Source organism: Coccinella septempunctata, chromosome 2, assembly GCF_907165205.1.
Source record: "Coccinella septempunctata chromosome 2, icCocSept1.1, whole genome shotgun sequence".
Taxonomy (NCBI): Eukaryota; Metazoa; Arthropoda; class Insecta; order Coleoptera; family Coccinellidae; genus Coccinella; species Coccinella septempunctata.
Genome location: NC_058190.1, coordinates 2215684 through 2229265, shown reverse-complemented (window position 1 = coordinate 2229265; position 13582 = coordinate 2215684). Strand labels below are relative to the sequence as shown.

Below are 13582 nucleotides of genomic sequence, written 5' to 3'. Positions count from 1 at the left end.
GTTTCTCCAGGGGTGGCATAGTTCATTATGATGAATTAAAATGGCTTTTTATCAGGGCCGAATCGAAAAAAATGGTATAGGAAAAAAGTGTTTCCTATGACCTCAAGAATCTACTGTTAATATATTTGTATGGGTCAAAGACTCACCATGTATAGGTAAACGTTTTGGAAAACTTCGACTTCTTTTATATCTTGGGACTATGATTTTAGACACAACCGAATGTAATGTAATGCAACCAGACGAAAAAATCTAAAGGTGTAAGGCTGGGGAGTGTGGTGGCCATTCCATTCAATCGACCCTCTGCTACCAATCCATTCTTCTTGAAAATGATCTGCGAGCCATTGCGTCACTAAATTTATTATCTCATTTCTATACTTATGCTTCTACAGAAAGACCTCATTCTCTTCTCATTACTTTCATACACTTCCAAGAGGAGTATTGGTAGAAGAGGACAAATTGAATGGCCACCACGCTCCCCAGACTTGACATCTAGATTTTGTCGTCTGAGGACATTCAACATCTTTTATATATAATAGATAAAAGACATCTCGGAGATGTAGAAGAATTGAAAGTAAGAATACGCACAGCCTGCCGAGAAATTCAAGTTGAAGTTTTCCAAAACGTAAGGGCCAAATTTGAAAATAGATTATATTTTTGTCTACAAATAATGGACAACATTTTGAGTTTTTCATAGTAAAAATTTTTCATGTTTCATTGCAACTTCTATTGTCACTATTCTACTCTTTTTTTTTGTCGGAAGTTCAATTTACCTTCCTGTATTGAAAGTAGGTTTTAAGCGCCATCTCATTGTCAAATGTGGCACACAGGCCAAAATGTAGCGGGTTTTTAGTACTAGAGTTATGAGGGCGTTTCCTATCTTTCTGCTCAATAATCTTTGGCTTCTCAAGGCTCGTCGAGAGTGTAGTTGTAGATTAACATCTCGAAGTCTTTGACGAACCGTCTCCGGCGAAACCAAAATACCTTCAGAAGAGTTCGAAACCTTTGCATGGAGTACCCAAAGGCACTCTACGCAGTTAGAAACCGATCTTGTGCATGTCTGGTAGATCTTGGGCGCCCACTTCTCGGTCTTTCGGTCATTTTTCCAGTTTCTCGACATGGATAGACGAGTCGGGAAACTATGCTCTCACTAACTTGAAAGAAATTCGCAACATATATCTGATTTGCCTATTGGCTTCATCCGCACTAAATTTACGTCTAGGGGTAATTGCAAAACAAATCTTCAGATTTTGAATTAAGTTAAGGTTGATTGTAAGAAAACAATAACCAAAACTCTTATAAACCCAAATGACAAAAACTTGCATGAATGTGACAATATTATCAAACGAGGAGCAAAAAACCATTCAGATATACGAGATTTAACACTTGTTTTCTCATAAATGAACATTCAGTGAACAAGATTCGACTATGTACTTTTGAAGCAGCCCTAAATCTACCTTCATTTTTCCGGAGCAGTATATTAACAAAGCTAACTGTAATTTTGAGACGTGCAATCATCCAAATGTGAATTACTCAAATTCAATCTTACCTGATTATTGTTTTGTCCTTTTTACATATTGTGGTCAGTGTTTCTTTGTCTTGAGGAAGGGGTTCTCTTTCAGTTTCTATCAAAAACGTGTGAAGCCTAGCACAGATGTCCCTGCTCACTGGGCCGACTTCTTTGGTGACGCAACTTTTCAAATCGATTGAATTTATGGGGGGCTGAAAACACATAATAACACCATCTTTGCAAAATGTCCATGATCAATTTCATATTTATAAGTTAATGATTCCAAATGAACCAACTACAAACTATGAGAAAAGTAAAACGTAAAAATGATTAATTTTTATTTCATTATGTCAGAAAAAATTCTGCGATGATAAAAAAAATCCACGGTTTCGGCATTCGCGATATGTTGAACATGCAAACTCACCATTTTTTTCTCGTCGTCTGGATACTTCCAGTAACTCAAGGAATCTCCCTTAAGAAGGCACCACCTTCTGTGCCAAGCGCCGAAACCGGAAATGTCTTCGAACATAGTCAGGAACCCGCGGTATTCGACGCTTGCTGTCAATTCGCAAGAAACTACCATTTCGACGGATCCTTCCAGGGGACTCATCGAGGGTGTCTGCAAATGAAAAATGAGAGATTGGTGCGAATATAACCCCAGCTGACAGGATGCCACTCATTCAATATAAAAGTGCATACAGTGCCAGCGTCTAACTCTGAAGAAATATCATTATATCAAAGATAAAAGACAATTTTTGTTGTGGTAAATAAGCTCGGACGAGTCTATTAGTGAAGTTAATTCAAGATAAGTCATGCCAACTGTAACTACCTTGGAATTCGTATAAAACAAAACAATTTCTTACAGTTTGTATTGTCAACATAATGCCGCGTTGCCGATGCCGATTTATTTTAATAGTTTTCTTTTGGTCAAGGAGTAAGGTTAACTTCATAAACTTTGGTTTCGGAAGTTTTCGATAAATACTCTTCTTTTATACTCATATTTTATTCGGTTTTTTCAATCACTCCTTTTCAGAACTACCAATTTTCATATTTAAAAGTTACAAGTATATCGTTTTTAGATATTTTCGAAAATAAAAAAGTTATGGCACATTTTCTCCAAATATTTCCAGTTAAAAAGTGCCTGTGGAAGGTTTTTATCGTTTTTAGATATTTTTGAAAATAAGTATTACCAGTTTAAAAGTGCCTGTATAAGGTTTTTATCGGTTTTAGATATTTTTGAAAATAAAAAGGTTATGGCACACTTTCTCATTGACAAAATATCAAAATTTGGTTATATCTTAAAGTATTACCAGTTAAAAAGTGCCTGTAGAAGGTTTTTATCGGTTTAAGATATTTTTGAAAAAAAAAATTTATGGCACACTTTCTCATTGACAAAATATCAAAATTTGGTTATATCTTAAAGTATTACCAGTTAAAAAGTGCCTGTAAAAGGTTTTCATCGGTTTTAGGTATTTTCGAAAATAAAAAGTTATGGCATATTTTCTCATTGACAAAATATCAAAATTTGGTTATATCTTCGAGACAAATGAGGATATCGTAAAACGGGTTCTACTAATGGACTTTCCACGAAAATCAAGCCCAGGATTGCTCTCAACGACTTTATCTATCTAGTCTAGAAGTACCAGTAATAGCCAAAATCAAGCAATTGGCCATTTTTGAACGCCTTTTTCTCGGTATACTCGAGTGCCAGCTATTCTTAAAGGGAAAATAGCAAACCTACCCTGGTAGCTACTAGCCGAAGACAAGTTTCCTCGGTGTCTGGGGTGTTAGCGACAACTAGTGAAAGTCAAAATCAAAATTTTATTTATCAACTCGTACAAGGAAACACAAATGGCACTATCACAAAATTCGCACAGTGAAAGACTGTCGAGATCAGTGAATTTACAGGGCAAAACGGACGGAATGAAACAGGATCCGATCTCAAACGTTATACGAGAGTTTACGGACGTGTTCGACAGCCAGAACCTAAGACGCACACTTAACGGACAGGTATCGGACTTCAGCTAGGTTAGGGGATGAAACAAGACGGCACAGATTCCCGACAGCCCACCCCTAGATGCGTTCTTCGCCCCCTGAGTATCCACGCCAGCGGGGTTCTTTGATAACAGCAGTGGTGAGCGTCGGACAAACGAGGGAGGAAAGAGGTTTGCCCACTCCAAAGTGCTTCCAGCACCCCCTGAGTATCCACGCCAGCGGGGTGCTTCAGTAGTAGGGGTGGAACTTAACCCGGGGTGGTAAGGGATGGAGGAAGTTTTTCGCCACTCCTAAGTGCTTTCTGCACCCCCTGAGTATCCACGCCAGGGGGTTGCTTCGGCAGTAGGAGTGGAACTTAAACTAGGGAGTAAGGGATGAAGGAAGTTTTTCGCCACTCCAAAGTGCTTTCTGCGCCCCCTGAGTATCCACGCCAGCGGGCTGCTTCGGCAGTAGGAGTGGAACTTAAACTAGGGAGTACTGGATGAAGGAGGTTTTTCGCCACTCCAAAGTGCGTTCACCACCCTCTGAGTATCCACGCCAGCGGGGTGCTTTGGCAGTAGGATTGGAAGTGGAACCTAAACCGGGGAGTAAGGGATGAAGGGAGGCTGAAGTTCCAATGATACAAAAGAGAAAAAAATGGCGGAGTGTCGTCTTACCTATGGTTTCGGTTGGCCACTTGCACTCGCAAACTCCCAGAAAACAGAAAAATATCACCCAATACCGTGAAGAGAAAAAAATAAATAAATTATACTCTGAATCGTAACAAAGAAAAAGGAAAGCAACTCTAAAGAAATCTCGCAACAAGTTTTTACGGCGGACGGCACTAATTAATCGCAAATAGTAAAGTACGTGAACTGCCGGTGAATAATCGCGGAAATCAGATGTGCCCCGACTGTCGAAATTCGGTAAAATTTGCGTCGATGAAGACGTCAAAATTTCGACTTATCTGTGCTGACTAACAAAAAACACGGTTATCTTCCAATTCAGGATGTTTTATACGGTGCGACATCGTATTTCAGAAATGAAAACGGAATAAAAAATGCAAAATTGATTTCATTAGATTCTGAATGAATCCTAAAGGAAGCTTTGAAATTAAAGGGACCTTAGGTTTGATTATGAAACCGGCCGTAAGACGTAAGAAGTCGCCGTTTAAGAAAAAAAAAATAAGAAATATAAAAAAACTCACGTTATTCAAACTCCACGACTTCCTGTTCATCTTATGCACGGAGAACACGACGTAACCCATCAGCGCGAAGGAAGGAGACCTCACTGCCTGAGGACCGCCGGGAGATTCCTTGATGGGCCTGGACAACAACGATTCGTGCTTGGACTTTTTCGGCGTCGCCTTGTTCTTCTTGATGTGATACTTGACCTCGTGCGGGAGGAGTTCCTCCTGGGCCTGCAGACAGTACACCTCCAGGGTGACGGTGGAATCGTTGTAGATGTTTTTCAGCGTGATGGAACCGGGGATGGTCAATTCGTAGCAGGGATTCTTGATGTTCGTCGCCACGGTCGAGACGAGTTTCGAGGAAACCACTTCTTCCCCGCATTTCACCAGGCATATTACATGATGCCCTTTGCCGCCAGCTAGAAGAAAAAAAACAGGATTTTAGAATATATATGATTTTTTTGAAATTTTGGTTATCTGCTAGTTATTTATACTGCGCAAAAAAATTAACGCACATTCTGAAAATCTCAATTTTAATGAAAGTTAACTCTACATTGACTTTATAACTTATTTTTTATGTTCTCTCGGGAAGGTTTTGAACGAAACAAGACACATTATATGGAAGAAAAATTCAGGATTTCACCGAATTTTAAGTGAAAGAAGAGAAATGAACAATCTTCAAAATACTGAAATGCTGATAAGTGATTTAATACTTGGTATTTCCACCCCTTGCGTTGATTACAGCTCGGAAACGACGGTTCATACTCAAAATGAGGGATCTTAAAATGTTCTGATCTAATCCTTCCCAGATTTCTCCGAGTTGGACTCCTAAGTCATTGAGAGTAGCTGGATGATTTTCTGAACTTCTCAGCCTTCTATTGAGGTTGTCCCAAAACTGCTCAATCGGATTGAGATCTGGACTTCTTGCTGGCCATTCCATTCAAGAGACTTCAACCTCTTCAAGGTACTCCTGAACGATGCGCGCACGATGGGGTCTGGCATTATCGTCCATAAAATTGAAATTTTCACCAATGTATGGGGCAAATGGCACTACATGCTCTTCAAGAATGTTCCTTACATAGTTATCAGCATTCATAGCTCCATTATCAACGACCACTAGGTCTGTGCGAGCAGTCAAAGATATTCCACCCCATTCCATAATCGATCCTTCCCCGAAACCAGTAGTATTCAGGAAATTGCACTGAGCATATCTTTCATGTGGACGTCTGTATACGAGGGAACGTCGATCACAATGGTAGAGGCAGAATCTAGACTCATCTGTGAAGAGAACTCTTTCCTAATCGGCCTCTTCCCAATAGATATGCTCTCTCGCAAAATCCAAACGCGCCCTTCGATGGGCTGGGTAAGAGCTGGGCCTCTTGCCGCGACACGAGGCCTTAAATCATATTCTCTAAGGCGATTTCTTATTGTCTGAGTGCTAATTTGCACCTAATGAGTTTGCTCAAGCTGAATTTGAAGGAGGCGAGCGGTTGCAAACCGTTGTCTCAACGAAGTAACGTTCTTGAATGGCAGTTGTTACCCGTGGTCTACCCTGTCCTGGTCTTCGGACATACATACCTGTCTCCCTGAATCGCTGCAACATTCTGGACACACTTGTATGGGAAACTCCAAACCTTTCTGCAATTCTTGTGTATGTCCACCCTTCTTCTCGCAAAACTACCGCTTGGGCACATTCCTCTTGGGTCAAATTGCGTGTTTCGCGTTGCATAGCGATCGAGTGTAGAAAATCAAACGAAAGAAAAACTATTGATCACTAGAATTGATCGAGAACAACTGATTTTAGAATGGAGAATACATTCAAAATTTGATAATATCATCTTTTTTTATTCCTGCTGGGAAAAAACATCTGTATTGAAGAAAACCGTTGAAAGTGGATAACATATGCATGCATAATTCTGATAAAAATAATTATCATTGAGAACACCTTCAGTTGTAGAATAAATTTGAGATTTCCATAATGTGCGTTAATTTTTTTGCGCAGTGTTAATCTCGAAATTTCATCGTATTCGGTGTAACCTTTGGATCTTGACGAATTTTTAACTGACCCCATCTTTTAGGGAATTTTTCGAAGGTCACCTTTCGAGTCGCGTATCTTCCAGAAATCATCATAGATCTTAATGTGATACATATTTTGAAAGAGCTATTCTTCTAGTGATAAATCAAGAAATTTCATGAACCTCGGTGCAACATTTCGATCTTGACGATTTTTATGTTATCTTCGTCAATTTTTGAAAAATATAGATTTTTTATTCTAAATTTGAGGCAGCAGTAGAATACAACCGAGTCGAGATTAAATTGTTTTGTTTGACATTGACATTATTATTATTGATGCAAATTCAATTTGAATGTTCTCGAGGTTGAAACTCGTGGTCGGTTTATTTTCTACCAGGTGACACCTCGTACGAATGGGCAAGTTTCCTAAAACTCCAAAACCGAATTTGAGATTATTTATGGAAAGCCTTTTCTACTAGTTATCTAACACTTTAAAGATTCGCTTCAAAATTCAGACATTTCAGAAATACACCCTTCGAAACTTCGACTATGTGAAAGCTTGTGACGTAGAATGCCTTTATTAAAGTATAGTAATTTTTGTTAATTCGACAACACTGGAACCGATCAAGAAGATATCCACAGATTACAAAAAATTGTTTCTGTGATCTGTGTCTTTACCTTCTTAAAACCGATGACATTTTGTGTCATTGTGTGTTTTTCTTGTCAAATGTGATCATCAAACTTGATATTTATTACATCTATGGTGATAAGAAAACTTTCATGACCATTACTGACACAAATGGGCGTTGCCGGATTGTGAAAATGACGTAGAATATTCACAAGAGCACTTCTGAAATCAGAATTCTCGTAATCGAATACAGACAAAATGCAATATGTTAAAATTCGAAAAAAATATATTTCGAGATATTTGAGTTATAAGCATTTTTATGACATATATTTTGAAATTTAGGAAAATACCCCATTACAAATTACCTCAATCATTTTTATCTTCATCGAGATACGTCTCTTTTCAACGAATAGGGAATACTTCTTGTGTCGAAAATGATGTATTTTTTATGAAATACCTTTGAAACGTCACATTTTGAAATAACCATTTCAACCCAAAGATTATAGAGTAGAAAGATGGGAAACGAGGCGACTAAAGCGATTTGAGCGCCATCTGTGTGTCACGCGTGTTTTTAAGACGCTAGGACTGTTTAAAATATTAATTTGAGTGCCATTGGCAGAAATATATGAAGTTTTTTAAGATTTCAGACGTCAATTTTGATCGAAGAGGTTTTGAATGTTTTGATTCTCATTCCGCTTTTTGTTTATCTGGCTCGTTTTAGTTGCTGATTTTTGAATTTTTTTGTCTTATTTCTTTGTGAAAACATCAAAATATTGTTCAAAAATTATTGAATGGTGAAGAACGGTGAATCAAATAATGAAAAGTATTTTACGTGATTGAGTTTTTCACTCAACTAAGGAAAATGAAAGTGTAAGTATCAAAAGTCGTAACATGTGAATCAGTCATTTATTGATTCTAATTTTCAGTGCTCCTAAGTGGATAAAATTCTCAGAGCTTGAAGACAATTAATTCAGCACACACTATTAACTACACCATGTGCAATGCACATGGTGTGCACTGCAGGTCAATTGAGAACTGTTCATCAACGTAAATTGTTGTATGCTGTAAGCATCCCTTTCATGAACGGCCTCTTAAGGGGAAAAGATGATCTTTATAGGTCCATTCAATGATTCTCAATTGCTACTCTTTCAATATATTCAGAAATGCAGAGGTTTTATTGATTTCCATTTGGGAACCAAGTGACTGTCAAATTGTTGTTTAGAAAGTCAAAGTTTTATGAAACCTGCTGTGAGTGTTTTGTTCATCCATTAATCGATTTGTATAATGTGTCATGAAGAGACCATATCATAAGGAAATCATACAAAAAGCACCAAGAAACTATACTGACATACAGGTCTTGCATATGTCAGTACGGTTTTTTTTTAAGTGTGGTTCTGAACATTCTTTAAATAATACCTACATATGTAAGTAACTGGAATATGTATGCTATGATGGTATGTTGAATATTGGTTCATATTAATTTCTGATATATGTATATTTTACAAATTCAACTAAGTTCATTATTTCAGAACAACCTATTGTACAGAAACAACACCTTCGACGTATAGCAGATCACCATATACTTTAGTGTCCTAGGAAAAGCTTCATTTATTGCCCACTATTTCAATTTTTGTAATTTTTTTATGAATTGCAAATAAACATATAGCACATCCAACAGCATTTTTCGTTGTTATCAATTGATCCCAAAATGTTTAGATGAAAACTAACACCCTGATCACAAAGCAAAACCATACTTTTGTTTTGTCGCTCAGGATTTTTGTTTTCTGATAGAAACAAAATCAATATTGGAATGGATGATTTTGAATAGTTTCCGCGGTGAATTTGAAAAAATCATGAATGACTCATAATTATTCAGTTTAAACTTGCATATGCAGTGATAGCCCAAATTGAGTAGAATTCCCCATTGTCCCCTGCCTTGGACTTATTTGGAGTATCAATTAATTGCTTTAGGGGCGTATAGTTGTGGATTGATTCTTATAATTCTTTGTTTGTTTTATTCTAGTTTTTCATAGTAATTTGTAATTACTTTTTTCAAATGGATTGTTCCGTAAATTGTATTGAGCAATGCTTATGTCAATAAATAAATTTATTATCCATGGTAGCGAGGAAAGCAAAGTGAGCAGATCAGAGTGGGTTGAGTGTGTGGAGCAGAGTAGTGGGGAGAGTAGAGTGGAGAGAAGTAGAATGGAATAGAGAAGACTCGGAGTAAAACAGAGCACAATAGAGTAGAATCGAATGATGTAGAAGATAGCAGAGTAGAAGAGTGCAATAAGTAGAGTAAATAAAATTCGTCCTGCCACTATTAACACCTAGTTCATAATAAAAAATAACTTACCAGCCGCGAGAGCCCTCACGTAATCTTTTTTGAGGGGCAATATGATCTTCGAAATCGTCAAAACGCCCCTCTCGATGGGTATCTCCTGCTCGTTGTGGTGTTGCGGCCTGAGCGTCTCCTCAACTTTGAGCCTTTGAATTTCGTTCAATATCGCCTGCCTGCGATGAGCTGAAATAAAAACAATCATACTGATAAGAATTCCCATTCCGCGTTATTATAACAGAATCCATTCGCTATCGAAGATACTCACTAGAGACCAGCAGAACCTTTTCTGCTTCTACTTGTTCGGTAGATCCCATGAACTCTAAGGTGTTGTTGCAGAGATTCAGAGCCTGACTCGTCTGCGAAATGATCAGCTGCAACTTTTGCACCTGAAAAAACAGCTTCGTCAGTATGAATCAGAAACTTAAGCCATATTTTCGCGATTAAGACGCGTGAAACTTCAAAATTTCCATTTGTAGTTGTAGAATAATTTCAGATCGAGATTTTGATCGGTCAATACAATTCTTTCAACCTCAACTTTGTCGTAGTGAAAACAATTGACGAAAATAAAATGCTTATAATGTTATTTCACTGAAATCTGAATGAATAAAAATTAATATTCCATTTCACACGAAAATTCGTTATAACTAATGTAAGCAGTAAAAGCTAGGATTACTTTGACTATCCGGCAAACTACCAATATAAATTGCACCTACCTCAGCCTGTAAAAATTTGATCTTCGCCAGAATGTCCAGCTGTTTATCCGGCTCGGGAACTGAATCTTTTTCTTGCCTCGATACAACTTTTGTGGATGATGGTGACGAGGTCTAAAGTGAAGAAAAAAAAAAACAATAAACAAAAATGCTAATCAATAAAACTTGTAACAAAAGTATTCCATTTCTTTAATCAGGAGAAGAAACTTAAAATCAGCAAGTACAAACGGACAAATAACCATTCAAGCATCGATCGGTTCAGATTACTACTTACATTACTGGTTTGTCTTCTGTAGAAACTAACAGTATAGGTCAGAGGAACCACTTCATCACCGTCTACCAATTTAACCGGCTTCTCTTCGGGTCTTTCGAAAATAGGTTTTTGTTTCATCGGTGATTTGAAACTGTTTGCGGAACAATCTTTGTAATTGAAAGAATGAGAAGCGAAGGAACTGTCCTGAAACGCAACAACTTGGTCAAAAATGGAATTCTCGCTACAGATACTCCACTCACTTATATAAATGCAGTCGGTTGGCCATGAAATAATTTTTGTGAGTTTTCGTAAACGTCAGAACGATGTTGCCACAACCATTTAGAAAATAGAAAGTTCATCTTTAACGAGACAGAGTACAGAGTGTGCTACTTAGTATAAAAATCCAATCATTCTAAATAGTAACCCCGAAATTTTGAAATCAACAATAGGGTAGGATGTATTTAAAGGTGAGGGTTTTTTTTAACAGAAGGTAGAACTGGTCAAAATGAAGCGTTTCACCAAAAATCACCTATACAAAACTTGACAAAATTGAAAGAGAACAATAGGCTGACGATGGTCAGGGATTTCAGGAAACATGAGAATGAATTCACGCATATCAACCTTGTCCTTGCATGAAGTCTTCAATGAGGGCTACCGCGCCGCTAGACGTGCTAGTGTAGCGTGAGGTCCAAATCATAGACTCAACTATATGATTAATATTAAGTTTATGGCCCCCATATATCTATAATACTTTTATTGATATTACGTGTTTAATGCTATAAATGAAGTGAAGCCAAATCATTGTCAGAAAGGGACTTACACACATGACGAACAAGATATTGATTAGTAACCAAATATTTATATATTCAATTTCTCCAATATTTTGATCTGTGCAATGACAAGTCCCCGTCATCGTAGATAAACAAATCTTGCATTAGTTTGTCTATGTTCAGGACCTCACTCTACAAAGGCGCCAACTGGTGAGCAAAAAAACGGTAGCCCCCATTTCTTACATCCCAGCAAACACTAGAATCCAGCCACGAAGACTGTACAGGGTGAGCAAAATTCGTTGTCTACTAAGGGGATCTCGAAAATTATAAGAGCTGGAAGAAAACGGATGACACATTTTCTAGCTATTTTTCAGAGGAACAGAGAATGGTGAAAACCTTAGCCTCCTCTGATTCTTCGTTTTCCGAAGTGAGGGTGCATGAAAGAGACGAAACGAGGGACGTGGCTGTCTTTGAGATCATGTAGCAATGGATTTGACCTTTAGTACTAGGAAATTGTCCGATGTATCTGGTGTTTCACTCTTAACGATCATGAGAATCCTTAAACAACATGAATTCGATCCTTATAAGATACGATTGGTTCAGGAACTGAATGAGGATGATCCCAATCGCCGACTCCAGTCCCCCAAGGGGGTTGCGGTTACAGGGATGCAAAGAGCGGAAGAGTTTACAGCAAAAATAAATACAGGGTGTATTTGAAGGTGAGGCTTTTTTCAGCAGAAGGTAGAACTGGTCAAAATGAAGCGTTTCACCAGAAATCACCTTTACACAATTTTCAAAATGACAAAGTTGAAAAAAAAATTGAAAATGATTACTGAAAGAAATCCTAATACGACCCTAGACCGTTTTTTAGCTGAATTATAGCAAAGCACTGGGATAAACTTATCTCCTGCTTCGACCATGCGGTTTCGTTTAGGATATTGGCACGTTCGATATTTACGTGGTAATGAAAATGGAAACTTAGGATTGCCGAATTGTTCTCATTATTTTTTAGTAGCTCACAGGATTTTAAGAAATGGCTTATTTCGATACCAACTGACAGAAGAGACACAAGTGTAAAAAATAATACAAAATCTCCCCAATAAATCTATAAACTTTCAAAATACAAAAAAAAACGAAAAAATAGTGTGATGAAAAAACGAAAGACACATGAACAAGGATACCAAAAAATTAAAAATAAAAAAAATAAAAACAAATCAGATCCTCAACAAAGTTCATGGGAGGCCAAATCCAAAAAATGAAGCGTTTCACCAAAAATCCCTCATACAAAACTTTCAAAATGACAAATTTGAAAAAAAAAATTGAAAATGATTACTGAAATAGATCCTAATAGCTGAATTATCGCAAAGCAATGAAAAAAACTCATCGATTCGACCATATGGTTTCGTTTAGGATATTGGCACGTTCGATATTCCAATTTTTCTCATTATTTTTCAATAACATGGCTCATCTCGATACCAACTGATAGAAGAGACTTGGACACATGTATAAAAAATAGAATAATACTTCAAAATCTCACCCATAAAAATCGTCTTAATTATTCACGAATTTTTTCACAATGGGCATCACAATCTTCTTTTTCCGAAAAATTGAATTAGGGAAACATCACAGCACTTTTTCAACGTAACAAACATAAGCACTTTCAAGAAACTTCCTCGATTTTCTACATTTTTTTTCACCCTAAATAGCACGATACAACAATTATGATTCTCTCAAAAGTGACCTGATGCATCTAATCCGATGAACTTGGTAATGAACCATTCATTGTCCAACCATATGTTTATGTTTTGTTTCGTTTTTGCGATGGTCACCTTCCACAGTACCGTAGTTGAAATTCAATGAAATTTTGTCGAACTTCTAAGAGTGGTATCTTAGCCATCTTGGATATTTTATATAGATAATTTTTGATTAAACGACTTATTTTGATGAGTTCTACCTTCTGTCAAAAATAAAAGCCTCACCTTTGAAGACACCCTGTACATTTAAACACCGATCTCAAATAACTAAATAATGAATCTCTTCAAACGGTTTGTATAAACGCTATGTTCATCACATATTACCGAATTCAATAATTTTCCGATTCACATTGTGAGAAGTACGTTATTACTAAGACTTTTATGTAGAACGCACAACATAGCGCTGATTTATAAAACCAAAAATATTTGAACAGCGTTACCTT

The 13582-nt window shown here is 37.2% G+C and overlaps 1 protein-coding gene across 1 annotated transcript in view; it reads right to left on the bottom strand.

Moving 5' to 3' along the window:
• The window catches only part of LOC123306360 (anillin), a 41332-nt gene that overhangs the window by 3700 nt on the left and 24050 nt on the right, over positions 1-13582 (bottom strand). Inside the window, exons 10-16 of the mRNA XM_044888327.1 lie at positions 10637-10819; positions 10366-10476; positions 9918-10038; positions 9668-9835; positions 4689-5089; positions 1932-2126; positions 1547-1719 (exon numbers count right to left, since the gene is read on the bottom strand). Coding sequence (XP_044744262.1) covers positions 1547-1719; positions 1932-2126; positions 4689-5089; positions 9668-9835; positions 9918-10038; positions 10366-10476; positions 10637-10819 — 1352 coding nt within the window. The remainder of the gene's footprint in view (positions 1-1546; positions 1720-1931; positions 2127-4688; positions 5090-9667; positions 9836-9917; positions 10039-10365; positions 10477-10636; positions 10820-13582) is intronic.